The sequence below is a fragment of the Helicoverpa armigera genome, chromosome 11 (assembly GCF_030705265.1).
Source record: "Helicoverpa armigera isolate CAAS_96S chromosome 11, ASM3070526v1, whole genome shotgun sequence".
NCBI classification, from domain to species: Eukaryota; Metazoa; Arthropoda; class Insecta; order Lepidoptera; family Noctuidae; genus Helicoverpa; species Helicoverpa armigera.
The window spans coordinates 282,691-308,149 of NC_087130.1; the positions used below are offsets into that span (position 1 = coordinate 282,691).

At 39.3% G+C, this 25,459-nt stretch overlaps 2 protein-coding genes and 4 non-coding genes across 6 annotated transcripts; 3 read left to right on the top strand and 3 right to left on the bottom strand.

Annotated features, from left to right (window-relative positions):
- Window positions 1-19: 19 nt before the first annotated feature.
- Window positions 20-20,066, bottom strand: LOC110375966 (BTB/POZ domain-containing protein 19). Its single transcript, XM_049850605.2, has 10 exons — window positions 19,439-20,066; window positions 5,565-5,721; window positions 5,199-5,361; window positions 2,641-2,774; window positions 2,084-2,243; window positions 1,754-1,895; window positions 1,355-1,432; window positions 1,155-1,272; window positions 796-959; window positions 20-458 (listed from the first exon to the last, which is right to left on the bottom strand). The coding sequence occupies exons 1-10, from the start codon at window positions 19,612-19,614 to the stop codon at window positions 281-283; spliced, it is 1,470 nt and encodes a 489-aa protein (XP_049706562.2). The 5' UTR covers window positions 19,615-20,066; the 3' UTR covers window positions 20-280.
- On the bottom strand, window positions 3,960-4,483 carry Sme (Small ribonucleoprotein particle protein SmE). Its single transcript, XM_021334276.3, has one exon. It carries the CDS (start codon window positions 4,384-4,386, stop codon window positions 4,099-4,101), a length of 288 nt encoding a protein of 95 aa, XP_021189951.1. The 5' UTR covers window positions 4,387-4,483; the 3' UTR covers window positions 3,960-4,098.
- On the bottom strand, window positions 5,055-5,126 carry Trnag-ucc (transfer RNA glycine (anticodon UCC)). The gene has a single exon. It is a non-coding gene; the product is annotated as a tRNA-Gly (tRNA).
- Trnae-uuc (transfer RNA glutamic acid (anticodon UUC)) lies at window positions 19,346-19,417 on the top strand. The gene has a single exon. It is a non-coding gene; the product is annotated as a tRNA-Glu (tRNA).
- Window positions 20,067-20,199: 133 nt separating the features above from the next.
- On the top strand, window positions 20,200-20,273 carry Trnan-guu (transfer RNA asparagine (anticodon GUU)). The gene has a single exon. It is a non-coding gene; the product is annotated as a tRNA-Asn (tRNA).
- Window positions 20,274-24,931: 4,658 nt separating this feature from the next.
- Window positions 24,932-25,003, top strand: Trnag-ucc (transfer RNA glycine (anticodon UCC)). The gene has a single exon. It is a non-coding gene; the product is annotated as a tRNA-Gly (tRNA).
- The last annotated feature ends 456 nt before the right edge of the window (window positions 25,004-25,459 follow it).

The following is a 25,459-nucleotide window of genomic DNA, read 5'->3' on the forward strand; positions in this document are numbered from 1 at the left end:
AAATATGAATAAAAGGAAATAATGACATGAGATAAACTTATCACTTTATTGGCACATTATTATAGGAATATAAAATAAAATAAAATCTGGTCAGAATGGACGGTTAACATAGCATTCTTAAATAATCTATTACAACCTTGTAAAAACACAACACTCAGTTACATTTGATTATACTTTTCTCAATGAAGATTAATTTTTTGCAAAAAAGGTGGTTTGCAAGGTAAAAATATACTTGGAGCCCTCACAAAATATTGTGTGTTTTTCTCAGCAATTGTAATATTTAATTATGCTTATAAGTGAAGACTTCATAGTCCCTGACAGTGAAGTTGTACTCGGTAGCGAGCGAGGCTGGCGCGAGCTGGTCTCCGTACGAGTGCAGGTTGCTGTAGCTCTCGCTGTTGCTGTTGCAGTTGCTTGAAATCAGCAGGTCTGCGCCCGCGCCGAATATTGGCCCGCAACTGAGTGGAAAAGGATAATTTAAAAATAAATCAAAATTTGTATTTTTTCTTACGAATATTTATTAAAATTAAGGCTAATTACTATCAAGGTTAAGAGTATGTTTCTTTGAAGCCATCTGTGGGATTAGTCTCAGTATAGCCTTCTTGTGAAGGTAGGCTATGTGCTGCTTTTGGAGTTCGAACTAGCACGGGGCGTAATGAAAATGCTGGCGAGAGCTAGTACAAATACCATACTTCTCCCTCCTGCTCGGAGTTCCTTAATCCTTAGAAGGCAATATACGTTTCCAAAACACATGATCAATATTGTGTAAATTATACTTGTTCTTGTATTACTTACTCGGGATGGTAGCAGAGCGCGAAGGCCTTCTTGAGCAGCGTGTACCTGGCGGGCGGGTCGGACAGCGCGAAGAGGAAGGCGCGCTCGGCCGGCGTGTATCCGCCCGCGCCGCCCGCTGCCCACGCCGCCTCGCTGTACCCGCCGATCACCTCGCCGCGAGATAACTGTGCACGGAATACAGTGGTGAAGACTGCTAGAAGCTTATTTGAGAATACTAGTCTTTACTGCATAAGAAATTGCACAAAAAATTAAGGTCATGGGGAAATTCCGCTGGAGTGTGCTAGCTAGATGAGAGCTAGAGATGTGAGCATTTGAGAGAAATTTCACACCATTACACATAATACCAGTAATGTTTCTACCTGTACAAGTAGTAAGACAGGTGCGACACCATCGCAGTGGGAATGGAACGCCTGTGCGGAGAATCCGTGCGTCGACGCGCGGAATATCAGCCGCCACGACTGCTTCGGAGTACCGCACCTAGGAAGAAAGAATAAAACGAGTCTTAAACATACGTATGTATAAGTATGTGTGATATTATGAAGAACTGTGGGAATCTTACCAGTTGTTGATGACAGCTTGGAAGGCGCTCTTGTCTTGTTGCAATATTAAAGATCCTGTGAACATGTTCACTGCCAGTCTGGAACAACACGTAGACTTCATTAGCTTATTCATACACCCACTATTTTAAGCCGTAGAACTAACTATTTTTAGAGTGCCTAATCTAAACCAATAGATATTATGCAGAGTTGAGTATCCATCGATAGCAAGGTGTGGCTCCCTGTCTGACCCCAGACATCGGGTCATCGGGTAACACAAAAGTCTAAAGCCAAGCCAAGCATGGGCGGGCAACTTCCAATCCTTTGCAATGCAGTATAGGTAAGACATTGACTGAACAAAACGAATTCACCCAGTTTGACTATTTGTATTATACGTCTGAACCACAAAGTATGTAACATACCGCGGCTGCGTCCGCTTGTCGGTGTCGGGGCGGGGCGCGGGCGGCGGCGCGGCGTGCAGCGCGGCGCGCCGGTAGCGCTCCAGCGACAGCTCCATCGGCACCGCGCCCGTCGGCTCCACCTCCTCCGCGAACACTGCGCTGTCTGGGAACAACAGGATACAATATTAATAGGTAATCTTAGGCATATTAGCAAACACAATCCGTACAGTGAAGATACACTCCGTAGCGTAGTTTGACGGTCACTGCCAAAACTACACAGTACTGTGTATTATTTTTCGACGTATAAATAATATTTAATTTAATTTTTAGCTGTGAAGCTGAAGAAATTACCGATCAGTAGTAGCCGCACATGCTGCATGAGCGGCGACAGATGGTGACAGACTCTCGCGCGCTCCTCTTCCGTCCAGTGCGCGGTGGGCTGCGTCACACCGGCACGCTGCTTCGCCCACGCTAGGGCACAGCGCCATACTTCTTCCTCTTCCAAGCATAGCTGAATAAGCCAAAAATATTTAAAACAAATGAACATACATAAACTTGACCATTTATTAAGCGCCATCTATCGTCGAGTAGCGAAACTACTTAGTAATATGAAAGTACAATAGATGGCGTTCTATTCAATTCTATATTTGAATTTACGATTAAATAGGCAATCAAAACGAACTGCAGTTAAGTAATATTACCTACAGATTTATTGTGCCTAAACCAGCAAAAACACCATGGTCCTAATGAAGTGTCTGGTGAGTGCGTGTGTGTACATTTAGGACGTGATCACTAAGAAATACAACACTAAACAGATGTGAGTCGGTATTATCGTTCTTTGCAAGTCTGTTTTGTCTAGACCTTTACTTTAATAGTTTTCGCCTACCATAAGAAAGAAGTATACTAACGAAGTCAGAAGAGATGAGTTTGATGAGTGCTTCCTTGGGCAGGTTGAGGAAGGCGTTAGTCTTCACGCAGTCGGCTGCGTTGTCGCCGATGAACGCGATGCAGCGCTCCATGAACGAGGACGCGCTCTTCCCACCTGTCGATGACGGTAAGTACCATGATAACTTAGATTATTTTAACTTTTATGTTGCTTTTCAAGTTAATATACTTACTTGACTTTAGAAAGAGCCAGGTTAGTAGTAGCAATGGATGCTTACTACAGCAACAAGTTATGCTGATAGGCAGTTACGAATACCTAACTACTGAAAATCAATACTTGACTCTTCACTTTGACTTTGACTTTGAAAACTTTCTGCAGACTATTCAATTGGTATAATCATTGGCAAGGATATTGAGCCCTGACCTTTACCTACGCAGAAGTGATTTATTGCCATAAGTGTACGGTGCGCACGATCCCCACTCTTCTGCTGAGAGCTCATTATCCGTGCCGATAACTATATGTGTAAATGCCACGGCCCACAAAATCATACCTTCCAAAATATGATAGGAAAAAGTTACATCAATGCTCATGCAAAGTGCTCTGCTTATCCTTGCTATAGATCAACTCATGTAGCTGTTGGCCCAAAGCTTAGCTGTAGATACTTAAAAGGTGTTTTTAATGGTAATGGAAACATGTATGTCAATATCATGTATGCACAATTACCACAATTTTGAATAATGCGGAATAAAAAACATTGTCCTAGGGTTACCGTAAAATAGTGCTCCTTGCATACTTATCTATTATTATAAACTCTGAAATTACTGAACTAACTTGAATAATTCTTTCACTTTACGAGCTACACTATTTGCAAGAAGACTATTCCGCGGGATGTGTGTGAAATTGCTACTTTAATAAATAAAACAAAGGTAACATAGACGAATCTAAGAATCATAATCATATATCTATCTATGTAATATTTAATAAATAAATAATAATAATAAATAATGTCGGGACACCTTTTCACACACGGTTGGTTAGCCCCATGGTAAGTTATTAATTAACTTGTGTTATGGGTGCTAACACAACTGATAAACTACATATATATATATATATTCATAAATACATATATATATTTATTTCAAAAATGTGCCACAGTGATATATAAATTATTGAATCAGATGTTCTACAATAACTATGCTGAAGTTTAGATTGCAAAAGTTAAAATGGAATCTATGTGTAATCCACTTCAAATGTTAGTGAGAGATGGCGGTAATTTTATCTCTCAGCTGTTACAGTAACACAACATTTATATTTTGATATAACAGGAAGAAAATAAAAAACTTGTTGGCAATATCTCTTAACTTTAATAAGGTAGACACTGGTGCATTGAACTCACAAGCGTTGCAACGCTTTTAAAAATAATAATTGAGAGTCTTCTTATACCTTGAGGAATGAACTTAGAGCTAAACTTTATAACCTATCACACTGACGCGTTCGGATTCACGTTTTGAATTAACGTAATGTTGTCTCCTTTCATCATAATTCTTCCAATTTGCTTCCTATTCTTGGTCTTCATATGAACCTCTTCCGCTTCATCCAATACAATGTTCATGTATTCATCAAATCCCACGATGTGTCCCTCGATTCGTAGATTCACGTTCTCGTACAGCCAAATTTGCACTCTACTTCTGTTTTGTAGGTATCTGAAGATAAGGTTGATGGGTTGGACCATCACCTTTTGAACTTTCGGTGGACCTTTGTATGCCATTTTGAGGTAACTTTAGGCAATACTTAGAATAAATGCAGAAAACAAACGATATCCGAATCCCGGCTTTGCGGTTTGCAATCTGTCAAATTATTGTCTATGGCCGAAAATGACGCCAAGTGTTGTGGCCGTATAATAGTGATGGCCGAATTAGTGACCATAGACTGTTTAGTAACTTTTACTATTTATTATTTACGGTTCATTCATTTATTTTTATTTTGTAAAAAAGTAAGTTCATATCAAATCAGTTCAATAAAAGTTCAAAGATATTCTACTAAAAACGTTTTTTAACCCCCGGCGTAAAAACGAAGGGGTGTTTTAGTCTTTATTTTTGCGATCAAGGCATTGAAGGGTGTACGTATATAATTTTCTATTCTAGTCGGTTTAGCATGAACTTTTAGCGATAGTTTTTATTTACAAATTATTTACAATCGTCAATGTAAGAGTTTTGATTTTTTTCGAGTCAATGTAAGAGTTTTGGTCGGCTTTTGAATAATTTATTTATTACTGTAACTGCACTGACCGTTATTGAGTGAACAGTAAAAAAATCTGAGTACGTATACACGAAATATTTGTTCAATAAAAAAGTTTCACACGGTTAGGTTATTATATTATTAAAAGAACAAGACAAAAGAACATTACCAACACTATTTTAACAGTGACAAAAAGTGTGCGATGGCCGGGAATCGAACCCGGATCAACTGCTTGGAAGGCAACTATGCTGACCATTACACCACCATCGCAACTGAGAGATGTGCCGAAATTGATGTAAAGAATAAGCAGTACACTTAATAAGTTAATAGTGCAATGATTACCGGGTCGATCCTGTATTTCCATGGCCGCTGCTAACAATGTGCAAGCACTTTCCACACTCAGTGTGGAAGTGACATGATCTTCACATGCTGATCTCAGATCCTCTACTCCAAGATCGGCTGCCAATGTCATCATTTCAAAAACTCCAGAGTCTTGCAGTAATAACTGCAATAATATTCGAACATAATTGTTATATTTATTCAAATTAAAAATGTTTTACCATTTATTTAACACAGCGCCATCTAGTGATTTAGGGTGTATGCAACTGATATTATGGTTTGATGGTATTACTAGAAGCGTGTCTCGTGATTACAACATTTTATCCGTTATTTATTTTAGAAGAAATCGAATCACATTTTACAACTTACCTTCCCGGTGTAAACGTATTGTATAAAAAGTCGAAACGTCTCAACTTGCACGTGCGGCATTCGTATTGGTGTCGGCTGTGGGCCAATAGATGGCGTTACCGAACATCCAGGTATGCGGCAAATCTCTCCTCGTTTTGTGTTTTGAAAACTTTTGCATCTAAGACAAAGGAAAAATGAATTTAAAAACTTAATATCAATTGACTTTACGTGGGTTTGAAGACAGAAAGGCGAAATTCGCAAATGTTGTTTGCTTCAACGTCTGAAAAAAAACTACATTTAACGCAAATGTCGGTTTTATTAAAAACTTAGCGTAACTAGTTTAATATTACACAAAGGCGAGGCGCATCCTGCAGCTGATAATTAAAAACCGATCAGGAAGTATTTTGCTTGAAGAAATTTTAAGCGCTGAGCGCAGCTCGCCTTTCTTGGAAAAACTTTATCAGCCAACTAAAAAACGACAGCAGCCCTGGACCCGACAAAATTGGTGTGAGACTTTTGAAAAAAATACAAAACTCTATTATAGCTCCCTTAACACATACAATCAACCTCAGCTTAGAAACAGGTGTATTTCCTGAACAATGGAAGGTCGCTGCTGTGAGTCCAATTCACAAAGGAGGGCCCACAGATAAACCTGAAAACTACAGGCCGATTGCACTTCTTAGTATATTGTCAAAAATCCTCGAAAAAGTTGTAAATACACGTTTGATAAATTTCCTAGAAAAGAACCACCTCATCTCAAATAGACAATTTGGCTTCAGAAAAGGGAAGTCTACTGAAGATGCCACTTTACTATTAACAAATAACATATCAGATTGCGTCGAAAGGGGGGATCGATGCATGGCGGTTTTCTTAGATCTAGCCAAAGCATTCGATACAATTTCAACTAATCTTCTCCTCAGAAAATTAGAGTCATCCGGTATTAGAGGTAAGCCGCTTGAATGGTTTCATAGCTATCTAACAAACCGCAGTCAGTATGTCAAATCTGAGGGATACACTAGTAACAAACTCCATATCAACTTCGGAGTTCCCCAAGGTAGTCTTTTGGGCCCCACTCTCTTCATAATCTATATGAATGATATACTCAATCTGAACCTTCCGAACGCAGAACTAATATCCTACGCTGACGACACTGTCATAATCTTTCATTCCAAAACTTGGGAACACCTATTTAATTTAGCTGAAGAAGGCCTAGCAACAGTAGCACAAACTCTAAACTACAACCTACTAACACTTAACATAAAAAAAACCAAAATAATCACATTCTTCAAAACCCTAACGTCCAGTCCACCTCCTAATCTCTCACTCAAATTCCACACATGCACTCCAAACACATCAAGAGAAACCTGTTCATGTGAACACATTCAACGAACCCAATCTATCCGCTACCTAGGCCTCCTCATTGATGAAAATCTATCCTTTAAAATACACATCCAATCTCTGTCAGGTCGAGTAAGAAAACTAATATACATCATGAAAAAACTCAGAGACCGAACACCAAAAGACATACTCCTCACGGTATATTACGCCATATGCCAATCAATCATTCAATACGGTATATCTGTTTGGGGAGGAGCGGGAAAAACCACACTCATAGACCTTGAAAGAGCCCAAAGGGCAGTGATCAAAGTACTTCTTAAAAAGCCGTGGCTCTTCCCAACAGACACCCTATATAAAGAATTTGCAGTTCTACGTGTCCGCCAACTATTTATTCTTAATGCATACCTACACACACACAAAACCTTGAAAAAAAGACCAGACTACAATACACTCACCTCAAAACGTTTATTCAAAATCCCAATACCACGCACCACTTCCCTCTTAACCAGACGTTGCCCTACCTATCTCCACACAACTGTCTTTAATAACGTACACAGCAGGTTACCGCACGACACAAATGAGCTGACACTTTCCTCGTGTAAGAAGATAATCAAAAAATGGCTAACAGGACTCTCATACGAAGAGACAGAAAATCTTCTCACAACACAATCTACACTCGAAAGGATGCATTAGCATACTTCGCACGCATGTGCACACACACACACACACATACACACACACACACACACACACACACACACAAACACTTACTCTTTTGAGACTGATAAGCTAAGTTCGATTTAAATTAAGAATTTTGTTATAATTTTAACTTTTTTACTTATTAACATATTTTATTTTATTTTTAACGTCTAGAACGAGACAATTTAATTTTTTTAGAAGATGCTCCAATTAGTTATAACTTTCTTAGCTTTATTTTACGTCTTGTTTAAATTTTTATATTCTATTTTTGTCCACATAAACACCGCATACGACCTATAATTCGACAAAAGTACTCATTGTAACCGCAACTCGGGCTCCCAAGATACAGGCCTAGCCTAGTTTGGGGACCGCCGATCCAAAAAACCAATGTCTGCTACTAAATATAGTTACCTACACCAAATCAATGTACCTAAGTTAATTTTAAGGCAAACTATGTAACTGTGGATAAATAAAAATTTTATTATTATTATTATTACTTAAAGTTGTCAACTTGTAATGAGAAAGTTTTAGAGGCGAATAGCGCCCTCTGGCGGCCATTAGTGGATCTATAAAATGTATAAACATCAGGAGAATTAATTACGGTAGTTTATTTAGAAGTATTTGCGTAATGAGGTTTTAGTTTAGTAAATATCCGGGTAGCTGATGGATTAGGCGGAGATTAGCGGCGTGTATCGGTGTCGCGATGACACGTCCGTTATTTAGCGTTGATGAGACAGGCCCGCCTCGGCTGCACCTCTACTGATTGGATTTGCCATTGACTAAATTCAATTTTCAACTCCGTACGTTCCGTGGCAGTGATTTATCACCTTGTTTGCGTAATGTATCCGTAATTGGATCGGTTCAGAGTTAGAATAGGTATCTCATTCGTAATTATGGTAGTTTCAATTGAGAATTTGTTAGAAAACCTGGTTAAAGGCCATATTCCTATGCAATTTCAATCCAATTTAGACCATGGTAACATAGTTGTATCTATCAAATTGTATTCCGTGAAACTATTGAGAAATGAGTCCGAACTACGACCGTAGCAAAGATTCCTAAACTGCTAAGTAAAAATACCTATAAGGGTACCAGAGATGAGCCCGTTCAAGACAAGAACTTTGTTTATACAAAGTTTAGGTTTGGTAGGTTTATCTTGTGATTTATCTTTCTCCGCGCTCGCTAGTATCAATCCCTCATCTGGTATGAATAGTTGATGGTCCAGCTCCATTACAGCAGGTCCCAGGAGTGGCAGCCATTAGTGATCGAGCCGCGCCCTGAGGTCGCGACGTGTGAATATTTTAACATGTTTTGTCCCAGTTAACGACTTTAACAACATCGCTTGGGGCCTCTACATTATACCTGAGCTGATTTTCTAAGATATTCTGTGTAGGTAGGTACTGTATTGAAGTATCATTTTAAGCTTTACCCAGAAACATGCAACAAGAACAATAAATTATTCCTACCACCTGAAGTCTTTTGAGTCAGAAATATTATCCCGTCTCAGACTTTTCAGTTTTTTTCTCCGTTGCAGTGTCCCTAACTTTTCTCTGGTAAGAATGGATCATCAACATTCATTGCCATATGAGAGAAGGCAAAACTTCATTAGAGATACAATTATTATCAGTAGATAACTAACGTATGTTGTTACTGGCTACAAATTGCCAATCACCGTCTAGGTGTTACTACCTACTTCCTAATAATTCATTGGTGTAATCCCATAAGTAGATACAAGATACGCGTTGGTACAACAGGGCAGTCGGACTTGGTGTTGCCGGCACTAAGTTGTGCAGCCGATCTCAATTAATTGCGGAGCCGCTGTAGCGTTCATTAGCTGATTTATTTGCGGTGCCAGCTCTCGCCTCTCTCCCGGGTGGAATTCGGCAAGATCCTCCATATATCTTGCATTGTATTGAATCGGTACTGTTTTGTTTGTACAATTCGATTTTCGAGATTTTAAACAAAAGAAGATTTGAATTCTGATTATTAACATGGATTGTTTGAAAGTCTATTTTATAATTCTGAATTTCAAACGATGAAATCGCTATATGTTTTTTATTTATATTACAGTTGCAACTATTGGTCAAAGGCTTCGTTCTTGTCCAAAAAGGCGATTATGGAATGGTAAAGTTTACTGTTAACACAACTAAAGTAGGCAAGGCACCTATCCAGTTAGTTTATTTGCCAATTTAAAATATTCAATTTTCAAAAAAAGAGCTTTCCTTCAGGGGTTCCATAAATCACACAACTTTTATAAGCATTTTGTTAAATAAGGCTTAGCTTACAGTTAGCGTGCGATACAGTTTCTCATACCATTAGCGGTTGTTCGGCGGCCGCGATTTGTTTGCAATTAATCACAGTTTGAGCCTGTGTCCTTATAATTAATTCAGTGCCGTGCTCGCGGTGTGATGCTCCACAATCTCGCTGGATATCATTAATCTTGGTCGCCGGACCGGCTGTTTCATCATAGAGTTTGAAACAGACACGACGCTTTGGACATTTCCCTACATATGTACTTAGTGTTCTTGATTGAACAAAAATAGTAGTAAAACAGTTATTAATATAAGTACTAGCTATTGCCCGCAACTTCGTTCGCGTGGAATAGTGACTACCAGCAGATTTTTGATTTGACCGCTATATGTCCGCTATATGTCCGGAATAAATTTATTTTTATTTTGTAATAAAAACTATCCTATGTCCTTTCTCAAGTTTCAAACTATGTCTGTACCAAATTTCACACAAATCGGTTCAGTAGTTTAGGCGTGAAGAAAAGACAGACAGACAGACAGAGTTACTTTCGCATTTATAATATTAGTTTGGATTTGATAGCGTAACGAATAATACGGCACCGAGGTTATATTATCTTTAGATACCTATGTTCCTTCCTAGTTATACTTCATTTAGTTTTCCCAAGTAGCTTGCTGGCTTGATTTTGTTCCATTATCCAGATCTCCTTTCACTATAGCTAACAAGTTATCAAAGAGGTGTCGCATCTACACCTCGCTACCCAGTAGCGCGTCTCCGTCAGATGTTGACTAATGGAGCGTGGCGGCTCACTTGCACTTTTTGCTGATCTCCATTTAACACGTGGCAGAGCCCGGCTCTAAAGGATTACGACCATATTCTTGGCAAGAAATGGAACGTGAACCAGCCCTGTAGGCTGTAGGCGCTGGAAACGCTGATTACCCGGGAATATTGATAGGTTTATTGATGGCTGGAAGGTAGATTAGCGATTATGCCTAACGCCTGTTTGAGGCATTCCAAAATCCGTTTAAAAATATCGCTCAGTCTAATGTCTTTTTTAATACGTTCTCTTGGGGACTTCCCCACAAACAAATCTCTGTCATCTAGCACATGACGTGTACCCGAGTGACGGCCAGTGCTGTGATTAACTCGATTAGTGCAGCTCGCGTGTCGCACATCACTAGCCGCGGCTAATTGACGCGTCGGACTGTCAGACCCTCCTCCAGTCTCATCCAATCACACCAGTTATGTTTATTAGGAAAATGCTGGGTTATGTGAATGACATATTACATGGTATGTATGTGCTATAGTTCCTAATATCTATGTACATTGTACGTTATAGTTTCTTCACTGATTCCTTTGTCTTTAAGATATATCCCTATGTGTAACTTTAGCATAAACTACATTATTAAACGAATACCTACATGTCTGTAGACATATATTTATTTCATACACCAGCAGTTAGTTAAACAAAGTTAAATTGATATAGAAGTTATTGACAACGCAAATCCTTTCCAATCACAAAACTTACAAGACTAACAAACAATAAAACAATATCCCACACTCATAACAAGTTCTCGATGAGCTGTAACCGAATCGCGCGGTTTCAGTGGCACGTGTGACAGGCCTTTACCAACATCGAGCAACTTTTAATAGTGTTCTCTCGTGAGTTAGCTCGGCAAACATGGCGCCTGCGTTTGAGCACAGATTTAACTTTACGCACGATATATTGTGCTGGTATGTCATGAGATACAAGTAGGTACAGAGAGTTTAAAGGATTTAGGAATGGCAGATATGTTTTTAAAGATATAAAGAGTTTTTAGACTCATTTTATCGGCGATTTTTCTCTTCTTATTGCTAAGAATCTCTATGCTAAGCATGAGGTAGGTACTTCGTAGGTGGTGACTTCACTAGGTACTCAAAATTCATTTCATTTTTAAATAATTTACCATTCAATTTATCGATGTTCAGCGGGCCAGCTAGATACAGCATATAGCATCCTAATTAATCAAGCAAAATGAATAGGTACTCGACCTAAAAACCGCAGTAAAAATTACAGCCCGTAATAAACCGGCTAACATCACACTTTAGCAAATTACACAACCGACGAGGGAATTGTTCGCACTTAATAAAATTAACTTTACAATTTGTTGGACTAAAAACGAGGCGTTTCTAAACAATCCGTATCAGCGTGGTCGCCATGATTGATGACGTCAGTAGTTCACGCCGCCCGCGCAACAACGCGACGCGACATCGCGACAACGTTGACGCGCAATTTGCGTCACTGATCTTATGGTGACCAGTACTTGTTTGATGTTGTGGACAAGGTTTATTCCGCTTGTAAAATTCCGGTTAAATGCCGTAATAGCCTTATATATTTCTTTGTTCTTCAGCTTATTGCTTTCAAAATCTATTGATCATCACTCACTTCTCTCATCAACTAACGTAAACAAATTCAAGACATATACATATCTGTGTAAATCTTCATGTTACCTAGAGCTTTAATAACCATTGAAGGACTTGCATAGTGATACTTACATAACGACAGATTCTGTTCGTCGTTCCTATGCATACCATGCTAGAGGAGTGTCCATTTGTCCTCCAACAATGCGGTGTCCCTACTGATAGCGATTAATAGTAGGCTGGCCGCAGCTCGGCTGTCGGCGCGGCTGATGCGGCTCACATTAATCTAACTCAGCTTCTTGCACCGTTTGTCTGACGCGCCTTATGCCACGCAGATTACATCACTCTCGGCTGGACGACCAGTGTTATTGTGGCCTTATTTAAATAGAGCTTCTGTACTTACACTTCCCGAGGTAATTTTCTAATTTTCCTAAGTAGGTATCAATCCAGATTACTTCTTTAATACTAGGTGTATTATAGTTCATTAATATATGAAGTAGAACCACTGAAACATGTGGTATTACACATCTCTCATATACGACTGGTATATGAGAGTTGTAATTGTAGGTATAAATTGTATTTCGCATCACGTAAACACTGAAAATATAAATCTCCTGAACGCTATCTTTTTTGCAGGAATTAGAAAAGTAAAAACAAAAATTGCGCTACATTCAACCATTCACAACTTTATCTTGTTAGTTAAATCAGCAAGTACGGTCAGCGAACAAAGTAACGTTTTATTACTGAATAGGTACAATGTTTCGATACTACACCGTTTACAATAATACCAGTAGTAATTGAGGGTTTGCTCCTTAAATTCTAAGTTGGAAGATGAAATACTGGTGTGTGTTAAGAATTCAAATAACTGATAACGCAAGTTGAAGGAGTGTTGTGGCTGTCGGTACTCTGGCGGGTGTTGCCAACTGCATTCTAGACTATAATCTGCACGCGAGTCTAGCAACATTCTAATTTCGGCCGCATTCACAGCACGCGACCGTTACGTTCAAATTACAGAGCTCAAAGCTAATGAACGCCATAGCTACGTACGTGTTATTTTTGTGTTACACCCAGCATATTGCCAACGAGCATAAATCGACTCGTTAAGCCTGATTGGTGTAATTCAATCTTGTAAATTACACTGCACGATCGCTAGATATGTTTTTTTTTTAACAGATAAAATGAAAAGCGAGATAAATGTATGAATTCAACGGTGATGTGAAAATTTTCAGTTAACATTTTTCATTTCAAGTTTTGCCAATTTTAATGGCGAATGAAACGTTCCTTTTGCAATCTTTTTCAATAGGTTATCAAGCTGGAGCTTATAGAAAAGTTAATCGTCATATGTTTTCAGAGTGTTCTATTCATACGAGTATCATTTCATCACTTACGTACAAGTGAGCGCTGTACACGTAGATTGCAATTGAAAATGCTCAACAATCAATGTCCTTTCAGGCTTTTGACGGGTGTCAGATAAAAGCAGCCGAGCTTGCTACGTGGCGCAGTCGAAGTGGCGCGCTCTTTGTAAACAGTTTTCGCACAAAAGAATTGACGCGCGTCGCAACAAGATCCGCACTTAAGGGCGGGCACAGATTATTGCGACATTTTTCTACAAATAATAAGGCAGTAATGAGCGCGGTGTGACGTCACTGGCAGGCTGCTGTAACCGCTCGCTCCAATTTGCGGTGGCGCTCACAATGGCGGCGCTCGCTCCGCTCAGCTGTCATCGCAACACGTGCCGCTGTTGGTATTGTGTATAAGTTCCTGGTTTTTGTTATTGACTATAACAAATTGTGCGGTGTAGACTTACGTATTGTAAGCTCCCTATTAAAACGTAAATTACATTTACATTTTATATCGCGAGTCGCTCTTACTGGGCAGATTCCTGAGCTCAAAACAAATCAACCGTTGGTCTCGTTCAGAATAATTAGCTGAAAGTTTCTTTGTAACTTGCTTAAGCTCTCCTTTGGGTGTTCTTCACAACGTCTAGTTGACCGAGTTTAAATTCGTTTAAAAGGTCTCTGTGTCACGTTATCTAAGGACATGCTCACACCGAGAAGAGACGCACGACGCGCGACATAAATCACAGTTTATAATGTCATTGAGATCGCGACAGCGCGGAGTCGCGTTTACGAGCGATGTTTACTGTCGCCGACATTACGCGACAAAGTAAAGTGTGATCCCTCACAAATCACACGGTCGCGACTCCTGCGGCGCACTCAACAGTTTTACGAAGGAAACTTTTATAGTTGAATGTCATCTTCGGGACTGATAGGTGAACTTAAAACAAAATTGTTTTTACTTCATAGTTGAGACACCTCTTATCCACAGTGACAAAACAAGGATTGGATAAAATTCTTATTCACCTACGCTTTACAAAGAAGCATTAGGTGGTAAGAATAGCCTAGTACAGATACTATAGTACCTAAAGTAGAAAAAAATATGTACAGATTTCGCCATAATATGGTATAACTAAAAAATAGTACTGTACAAAATATGACAAAATTTTCTTTAAAAACTTTGTTTATTTCTGCCAGGTACAAAGTATTCGTAACGTGTTAAATAATTGATGTCGTATTGTGCGTTTTGTCGCTACGCGGCGTATTGTTCCCTTTAGTATTGTTGAACTGATTTGAATCTCGCGTTTTGTTTGCTGCTGAGGTGACTACGAATGTGGGGGAACTGTGGACATAAGAACAGGTGTATCTAAGTGAAGGCTCTGAAATTCTTCAGATGTAACTACGGAACTAGAAACACTAACACTTACATTTTTGTTTCTAAACAATCGGTTATATTAAATAACCATTACTAGTAGGTACTTTTACAAGTTCTAAACCCATCAATGTGACGCTCAGCCATAATTAGGGGAAATTCCTTGTGCTTGGAACATTACGATTAATGTTTGCGGGTACTAGTGTTTTTCCTAATTAAAGCTACTAGGATACAAAAAGCCGATGATACTATGTATATCGCCATAAAAAGTAGAAAATTGTAAAATGAATCGGTTGGGAAATATCCCGATAATGAGTGGTTACCGCAAACGAGCAGTTCGCGTGGAAGCGCGAGTTGTAATTACGATTCGTGTCGGTTTGTTTACCTCGCCGATAGATGGCGTTTGTTTCAACAACACGCATTGTTTTTTCCCGCGCTCCACCGGCCAACTTTTCTCATTTATTCCAACAAATATGTCTAGTGTTTCAGCGGTTTAACTTCGTCGAGTGTTTCATAGAATTTCAACACACGTACGTACATTGTTGTTGTGGAAATTTATAATTGGTACACACAGGTGGCAGGTTCCTATATTATTCGTTAGTAAGAGAGAATTTAAAATTACTTTGACAAAGTAATCGAATTTACTGAAATAATGTTAGCACAGGTGACTTGAAAGTATCACTGTCAGTTTAATAAGAGTTACAGTAACAGTTACTAGTTATTGCTAACAGTTGTTAGTTACACAAATTATTTGCTTACATGTGTCGACGTAATTAACGAATCACTAACATTCTTAAGCTTGCTTTCCTTTTTATAAGTATTAAAAAGACAGCACCCCTTGACCACAGAACAAAGAGTCGAGACCAGTTTTCGTGGAAAATTATACACACCGCTTTTAAACTAGGTAGGTACCTGTTACTACAACCCTTGCAGGCTTTGATACTCGCTTAGATTCACGAAAACACCTGCAATATATTCAAGTATGTACCATAATTTAGCATTTACATCAAAATTGGTGTACGCCGAGTATCGCAACACATACATTACGGCAAACTGTAACTTGTACATAATCGAGAACAAGCGGGTGCTTACGCGATAAATTCGACGCGGGCGAAGCGCCGTCCTCATTGAATCATCAATCAACCCCCCGCCCGCGCGCCGCCCCTCACACCCCCGCACACCCGGTGCCGCTGTAATTAAGTCCCAAATTATCCCTGTTAAGGGTGGCTAGGATATGATGCTGGTGGGACACTCTGTTATGTACAATATCGATAGACACTGAAATTAATCTGGTAGGGAAGTGTGATCAACGAAAGTGAACAGCTTTTTAGTGTAGTTTCACTGTTTAATTGATATTTTTGAAAATAATTTTGAATGCATTAAAATTGAGACTTTCGTACAATTACATTGCCTCATGTCGTTCATCCTAACTAATATTATAAATGTGAAAGTAACTCTGTCTGTCTGTCTGTCTGTCTGTCTTTTCTTCACGCCTAAACTACTGAACCGATTTGTGTGAAATTTGGTACAGACATAGTTTGGAACTTGAGAAAGGACATAGGATAGTTTTTATTTCAAAAAAAAAAAAAAAAGTTATTCCGGACATATAGCGCCATCTATTGGTCAAACCAAAAATATGCCGGAAGTCACTATATCATGCGAACGAAGTCGCGGGCAAAAGCTAGTTGCTATATAAAAATTCATTGGGGAATTTATTCTGCAGAGGTTGCAGCTGCGTTCCCAAAAAAATATCGAAAAGTCTGGTGACCCTAACGCTCTATAGCCTATACAGGCGTCGAACCAGTCACTAATACCAATTACCAAAATTCGTCAAGATTTCTACATAGGCTGTGCTGCTCACGTCAACCCTGATAAGTGGGAGAGTGACAAGGATAAAAGACTGAGTCGATTCTGCACATGGCAATGTGAAGTGTGAATAAGTGTTGCCAGATGAAGTAAGACAAATTGCTCGTGTTAAGCACCTTGTAAGAAATAAAAGCTTCGTTTGCTACAGTTTTGTTCAGTTCAAGTCGTTCGGAGCACTAATCAAGAACAAAATTTGGCTTTTAGTAAGATTTATGCGAGACAGGTGTGCTTCAAAATTATTTAACAGCATACTTACAACTTTAAATCATTTGTTTTAAGCAGTCTTAAAATAAAAATAAATAAAATGAAACATTCAGATGTATAATTTGGTTTCTGTTTTATTTTATAATATTGCTTCTTTCATAAAATTAAATAAAACAGTTAAGTGAGAGGCTTAGAAGAAAGTTTTCATCGTACAGTTTATCAAGTTACTCGAAATGGTTGCCTTCCAAATTATTGCCAAAAAAGTTTGTATTTATGGGATTGGTGTGTTAATTGTCCAAAAACAACTATCCAGTAACAAATATAAAATATTTCATCCCTGAGAAGTTTTCAGCCAAGATTAACAAGCTAGTATCTGGCATGATTAAAAAGGGGAAGTTTAGTAAGTAAACAAAAACGGTGACGATAAACAAAATGAAGCGAGCGCCTCGGACCAAGTTCAGGAACTTTAAAACAATGTGAGCACCCAGTGTTCCTATTAGTAACAACCGTTACACGAGATGAGGAGATCCTGTTCCTTAAGAGATTCTAGACTGCTTACTAGAGAAGGTATATCTTAACTAACATCCAACAGAGACTCATTTACATCTTGAGAAAATGTTTCACAGCGACAACAGGAAAACTGCCATCATTATTCAAATCAATAACAATTTCTTTAAAAGCCAATTTATTCGTATAAAAATGTCAAGTGTTCAGTATAGCTCCACATCCCGGCTCTGTAGCATTAATAAAATTAATAAGAAACAAGCTTAGCGATGATTGATCGTTTCGCGCGGCCGGGAGTTGGCAACTTTTTGAATCAATCATAAAGAGTCGGCTGAGCAGCTGGGCCCGGCGGTGTATAATCACCGCTTGTTTGTATTGCTGCTAACTCAAGCTTAATTGTTACACTTTATATTCTAGAGCTGTTGCAGTAAACAGTTTCATAGTTAGGTGTTTGTTAGCATTCAGGTACGGTACCTATTTGGGGTTAGCTCTTCCTACATTATTGCTGTAAGATACCGAGGTTTCCTATTTGAAGTTGAAGATCCATGACATACGTCATTGTATACCGTATCACCATGGGTGGTAGATCATTTTCGGCAATGGTACACAGACGCCTTATAGGTGCTTTGTACTAACTACTGAACAAGAGTACGAGTAAAAGAGGATTTCCCGTGCGGAAAATCTATACATAAGTACATGTACCTACCCAAAGGCACTGAACAGTATTTTTTATGTTGCTTTTCCAACTTTCTTGTTAACAAGAATTTTTCCTCGTAGATAAATGCGAACACAACATATTATCTAGCTATCTGCTCTGTGTAAACAGTACTCTTACACAATAATAAATAGTGAGTAAAGTCATAGATCAGTGGCCATAGGGAAGTTCCTGTGCTGCCGCAAATGTGAGTTATTTTTTCAATTTATTGTTAACAAACAGACTCGGCGAGTCTTGCTAACTTTACGCATAACTTAATGGAGTTGTTGGTGAAACTTGCCGTTTTTCCGGCCCCATTCAACTGGACCATATGTCGAGAACAGGACCCTGCCTATTTACATGCAAATTGCTTGCCGTCGACTGATTTCTTTTCGATATCCCCCATCTTTGGTGTGCATAACTTTTGGCATTATACATAATTCATTCGGACGGACGGTGGCGATCTTTTTTATTACTTTCTTCAGATTTTACTTTGGAATTTGAATGATACGATATCTTTGGATTTTGTTAGGATGCAAATGATTTGAAATTTGAATTAAACGCCATCTAGTTAAGCTTCATTTAAAATTTGTTTCAAGCTACGTAACAGAGATGGCGCTGCATGTCATGTTTCCCAATTGCACAGAAATGTAAAACAGTTTGTGATGAATATTAATTTCTGTACTTCTGTAGTCTTTATTTCCTTTTAGCGCATTATGGGCCCTGGGCGCCTCATCAAGCAAATTACGTCTTCACATCTCGGCGTTCAAAATTCATTTGCATTTGAAACATTTGAATGGTGCAAGCTCGGCAGGCGGCGGTGAAAGGTCCGCAATTTGCTCCGCGCATAAAGATAGATAAAATTAGTAACAATTTGGAACAAACTTCGACGATTTCGTAAATTAACAGTTTGTCCAAAAAGTTTTAAATTGTTTTTCAGTAATATTTTCCGCAAAAAAGGGAAATGTGCTCGGAACGGGATTTCGTTTAAATAAAAAATATAATTTACCGGCGTGAAGTATCAAATAAATGTTTAAAACAGTAAATGATATTACTATGGATTTGATACTTATTCGATTAGGTATTATGTTGATAACGCATTTAGTTATAGAACATAAAAGTATATTTCAATCCGATCGCCATCTCCCGTATGGTCTAGTGGCTAGGATACCTGGCTTTCACCCAGGAGGCTTGGGTTCGATTCCCGGTACGGGAAAATCTTTTTGCGTGAACTCACCTTGCTATCAAAATTATTTTGTGTGCGTAGACTTTTTCTTCGTTGGTTCCAAGGATAAAAACGATGTCAGCTGAGTCTTGGTCTTCAGAGAGTCGCTGCAAGTCGCGCAGCAGCCCCGGCAGGCCGGCCCGCTCAACCGACGCAGTGCAACAAGTGCCGGTCACCCTATTCGCCATTGGCACTGGCTGCTTCTTTTTTATTGGATAAATTTTGATGAGGTATTGCGCCTATATTCACAAACTTATTGCCGGGAAACAGCAATGAGCGAATTAAATTGATTGTTGAGCAACGCTTCGAGATAAATTCGTAACAAACACTCTCCACAACAATAACAACAAGGAAAATCGCACTTGCACACAGAAACTGTTACAAAACCGTAAAACTATGTGACGCGAGCACCACAACAGAGTAAACACATCACAACTTAACGCTTCATTTACTTATTTATAGAAAACATTTGATTTGCAAATCGTAAACTCGGACCTTAGCTTGTCAACATAACCTCAATCGCATAACTTTGCTTTAACTTGAAATATCTCGGAACTCGACACACAATGTTATTCAGCTGCGCATGCTTTGTAAAAGCTTCGCATTGAGGATAAAACACCGTGTCCATTGTGTCGTGGGATGAAATCAGCCTCACAGGTACCAAACAGGTTTTCATTAAACTCAGGTAGACGCTTCTATTAATATTTCTATCTTTGTCATTCGCTATACATGCTCTCCTATATTAAATAACTATTTCGCGCGCTTACACAACAGCCTCCGTGGCGCAATTGGCTAGCGCGTTCGGCTGTTAACCGAAAGGTTGGTGGTTCGAGCCCACCCGGGGGCGTTTCTTTTTGCGTTCTTTGGCAGTCTTTGGCTCGTTTGTCTATTCCTGTTATTCCAATAAAGAGCATTTTTTGTGGGATTGTAGAGTATAGGTTATGTGCTTCATCAGTACTTAGTATAGGTTATGTGTTTTAATGTAGTACCTAGGTAGAAGCAATTAACATAATAGTGATCGCTCTTTCTAATATAAAATACTCTTACGTGAGTTCAGTTTGTCTACTATTGTAGTATTAATTCACTAGGATTTATTTCTTTCCTCAGCTAAATCATACTAGGTAAACTCATGAATGACTAAACTGTCTGGAATTAATCGCCTCGACTAAATAGAGAACGCATGCAGCTGTCACCATCAGCAGACATTCGAGAACGTTCGATAATGGCTCACAAATACACATTATTCGCTGCCAAAACGCAACAGTACGATATTTAACGCGAGGAAGTCGCTCGCAGATCGCAGACGTGACAGTTCGGAAATTGCAAGCCGTCAACCGCGCCACGACCCGTGCCCGCCAGGCGTCGCCACTTGTCTGCCATGTCCGTCAAACTTCGGCAACGGTTGGCGCGGTTTGAATTGTGTTTTGAATAATGGAGAGAATATAATTTAGTTGGTCGTGGCGTACTTTATAAAATTAGAGCCGCCGTACACGGACTGCTTCAAGCAGTTGAGACCGACTGCTTAAAGCCGCGACCGCGCAGTGAACTATAGTCATTCATTCGCTGCCGTACACACGACTGCTCGAGCAGTTGCGACCGCTTCAAGCCGTCAACTGCATGATGAAATTCCATCGTGCCGTCGACCGCTCGCGAGCGGTTGCGAGGCATTCACCGACTGCTCGAGCCGTTGACTGCGCTAGAGCAGTCGCTAGAGTAGTCGCTAGAGCTTGCAATGTCATACATAGACTTTCACATTCACAGATTTTAAGGAATGCAGTTTTTAGTGTAGAGCGTCAAGCCGCACTAAGACATCGTCAAGATAAGTACTGATGACACTTAAAAAGGCCATGAAAACAAGTCGGCGAATGCCACATCACACATTCACAAAACAATATCCAATATGTTCTGTCTGAGACATACACAAGTGTGATCAAAGAAAGCGGTATTGATAATTACAAAACTGACCTAGCCCCAGCTGCAAACACATAAGAAATGCTACGAATATATCCAGTAATCTCCACATGATGCCCCCATATGGTCGTTTATTACAACACATAACTCCAGTATCTACTGGAGTTATTAACTGAAATAATCATTTTCCATCATAAAAATGCCACTAAAATATGTAACCACAAACATAATTTAGGCAGACTATTTAGCTTAGTCTAACTATTGAACGCATCACAGCATCCGTCAGGAATGTATGCACAGTCGGCCGCTGCCGTCATCTGGCCGACTGCATTATTCAACTGCCTACATACGGTGACTATGGAATTGTTAGTTTACATCACATTTAGCCCAGCACTCCCGCTACGAACAAACACACTCTAATAAAGCAAAAATTCGTATTTGCACTCTATGTGCGTCGGATTTTAAATTCTATCGAATTATCCACAAAAATCACGTTTGGGATATAAATTTTAATGATTGGCGATTGTGTACTTTTATCGTATGTGGTCGATGAGGTTTATTGTTTAAATTGTTTTTAGAGTTAGTTTATGAAGTAAGGATGCATTTATCATGGCGATGGGATGCCCCAATCACCTCAAATCGAAGATCCAGTGCATCGAATGGGATTTATGGCTAGAAATGGGAACGTAATTAACCTAGAATTGCGCAATAACGGGTCTGCCGTACCCGGACTATCATAATTTTCCCGAAGCGTTTATTTTAACAGATGTATCGATATTTCATGGGCCGTTAACTGGCTCGTCGACAAATATATTGCGCTCAGCAGTCTGGTTTCTGTGAACGTCACCATACATTAGTGGGATTTACTAAATAATTGTAAAATAAGAGGGCGCTATGTCGATAATAATTCTATCAGTTTGTTTTGGTAGCGGCGAGTGGCGCGGGCGCACCGCGTTCCAACTGCGCTGCTGACGCGTTAATGTTTCTATTGATTTCAGTATATTTGCCCTTTATTTATGGGTGTCAAGGTTAATGTTTCGTGTAACTGTTTTCTGTTAAGTAGGATTTAAGTAAACAGATTTTGGACAATGTGGAGCAATTGGTCTTTCTCAATCGTAGCTCGCCCAATACTTGCCTGGGTCTTGGGTTGTTAGGAATATTTATGTCGGATTCAATCTTATCACAAAATACAAAGTCACCAAGCCATAACGGAAATCGCCCCCTAACTCAAAACTGGCTCAATTGGAATAAAAATAAAAATCAAGCTTCGTTATCAGTTAGGACGGGCCCTGAACAAATATATGCGATTGTATCAATCACTGTCGAGGACCACTGCCGAAATATTCATGTTTACTCGAGATAATATCGTCAATAAGTGGATTATGGTCATTCTGACCGGCACATCCCGTATTTGTTAACACGTGTAAACTGCGATAGCGACGGGTTAAGTAAATACACTGTTTGTCGTTTTATATCTTCGGATTAAAGTGATCGTTCATGATTCAATATCGTAAACTCACCGTTGATAGTGAAGTGATATTATTATTTTGTAATTTTTGTGATTTGTGGCTTGTACTACAAGCTGGTAGACATGTATTCGTATGTTATACCTATTTAGGGTGGGCGAACTTTTTGCACGGCTGATACCACTCCACTAGTTAGGTTACTTACATGCCTCCCTATTTCAGCTGTCCAATTGTGTTCTTAATTCATGCTCTTCCTAAAATAGCTTTTGCATAAATTAAGGAGTCCAGCGCTCTAACAGACAAAGCAAAAATCCCAATTCCAATCAAACGTCCACAATTAGCAGTAGCGGCGCACAATCACTTGTCCAAGACAACGAGACGAGTATGACGAGGGTGCTCATTGTGCACAAATAAGAAAAGCAATTAAAGCTGAGTTGTAACGGTGAATATGAATGGCGCGGGCACGCACGGCCGATGCGATCTGCCCGCAGTTAGGGCACAAAAGAATCAATTAGCTGCCACCAGCACCGCCCGCGTCGTGCGCCAAAGCGAAAGAAAACAATATTGCAGTGCGACGCTTAAACTCTTCAGAGGTTCCGTGCCTTACCTTGTGATGCGATAGCGCTATGAGCCCGTAGACAGGTACAGTTTTTTTAGCAATATTTTTGGGAAACTTACATTATGGATCAAAGTAGGAGAACATTCTTTTCACTTTTTACCTTGGTATCTAAGTGGTTTTTCTTCAGATTTCACGTGTTTGAAAGGAAACTTCCTTCTATGGAGTCGTTACTTCTGTATCCAATAGACATGTCACTTGAATATATGTATCAATATTATCAATATAGACGGCAGCATTTTGAAGACTCAGCCTGGTTTCGTCACTTTGAACACATGCTTTTGTGTCGGATAAAATGATGCCTTTAGTCGTTATTCAAGATGATCTATGGATAAATTTTAGAGCCATGAGTGTTGCAGCTATATCTAGATGTTCACAATTAGTATGTCCGCCATATCGTCACACATGCATGCTCTGCAGGCTGCATCACGTCACCGGAATCAGTTCCGGCTGAGCGCGCCGCGTCTAAATTTTTGTGATCGCGGCGCTCGTCTCGCGAGTTTGGCCCTCGTCTCTTTGAGGTGCAGATCAAAGCATACGCGCTTCTATTAGCCCTGATTACAGCGGCAGCACTCGACGCCCCCCGCCCCGCCCCGCGCGCCTCGCACCCTCGCGGCCGCATTGTCTAACCGCGACCGCCGTCGGGTTAAGTTAAGATGCGTTGTAGTGTCATTGCAAGTTTAATTAGCTTTGATAGTGATGCGCCGACGTTTGACGTCTCTGCCACGATAAGTGCCGGGCCACTTACGCAACGGTGGCTACATAGTCTAGCCTTAAAGCATAATCAACTATTTTAGTTGACAAGTACGGATGTCACAAAGGCAATAGCGTTTGTAGTTCGCCACTCGTGTACGCTAGGTCGGCGATAACCCCAATTAATTAGTTTGACTGAGTTGTGCAGCTCCACGTGACTAGATAATTGTCTAGCCTGGAATGTCTGCGGTTTACTGATAATGCACTATTTTAAAGTAATCAAGTATTTAAAACAACAGAACTCATTGATATGTCGGTATCGTTCTATTTGCGTACTTATCAGAAATGAATGAATTTAATCATCTGGTTATCGCGGGAGCTGCCTCAAAATATTTATAGATCACAGAATGTTATTGTTCGAATCGATCTAACACATTTATTGCGGAATTTGGGTCGTAATTGTAGTCGGCATGTATTTACTGATAATCGTCGTTCCTTGTAATCGTACACCAGCAATTACAGAAACTTGCAAGTTTTTCAACATCACCTGAAGTGAGTAAAACCTATGGTTAAATCAAAGATATTAGATTTATGTGTATGGAAAAATCCTAGTAATTGGATGTAACAAGACGTTTGATAATATCAATAAGTAATATAATCAATAAAAATACAACTTTCTAAAGTTTCTGCCTGCAATTCCTTTAGACTTCAGAATTGGGTACGCATATTACCTTTGCATTGCAAATGCATTTTGCAATAGAAGTAGCAATTGGCATTGATCAGCTGATGTGTTCAGTTATTTCGTCAAATCAGCATGTGGCGTCGGTGGTGTAATGGTCAGCATAGTTGCCTTCCAAGCAGTTGATCCGGGTTCGATTCCCGGCCGACGCACACTTTCTGCAGTCTTTTCGATCTTAGTAATAAAACCAAGTATTTCATTTGCTAGTCTATTTCCACAAGTCATTACAGTTTACATTTTGGTGCGTACTTCTTTAGATTTTGTCTCTACTACCGGGGTGTTCACAATTTTTCTTTGTTCAATAAATTGTTCTCATATTGTTTCCAAATAATTAATACATATTCTTTGTTTAATATTAAAGCTAAACTAACATTGGACATAAAAATATATATTTGTAAATAAACAGAATTTAATTTATTCACCCGCGTCACCAATCGATCTAAATTAGATAAGTAGCACATTTACTAAAGTTGTCGGTAGATGGCGCTACTTGTCACACATAAAATTATTGACTTATCGTTATAATTTAGCATTCATTCAGTATGTGCATAATATTTATTTCTTAATTAGCAGTAAAAACTTCTACATTTTACAAATATCAGATAGTA

What these genes read in the sequence shown, in the direction of transcription:
- Sme (XM_021334276.3), bottom strand. Translation starts at nt 4,386, where the DNA reads ATGGCATACAAAGGTCCACCGAAAGTTCAAAAGGTGATGGTCCAACCC.
- LOC110375966 (XM_049850605.2), bottom strand. Translation starts at nt 19,614, where the DNA reads ATGGCGAATAGGGTGACCGGCACTTGTTGCACTGCGTCGGTTGAGCGG. An exon ending in AAAATAATTTTGATAGCAAG is followed by an intron (nt 5,722 to 19,438) that starts GTGAGTTCACGC and finishes CCTTTGTCTTAG; the next exon opens with ATGCAAAAGTTTTCAAAACA. An exon ending in TGTGCGGCTACTACTGATCG is followed by an intron (nt 1,896 to 2,083) that starts GTAATTTCTTCA and finishes TGTTGTTCCCAG; the next exon opens with ACAGCGCAGTGTTCGCGGAG.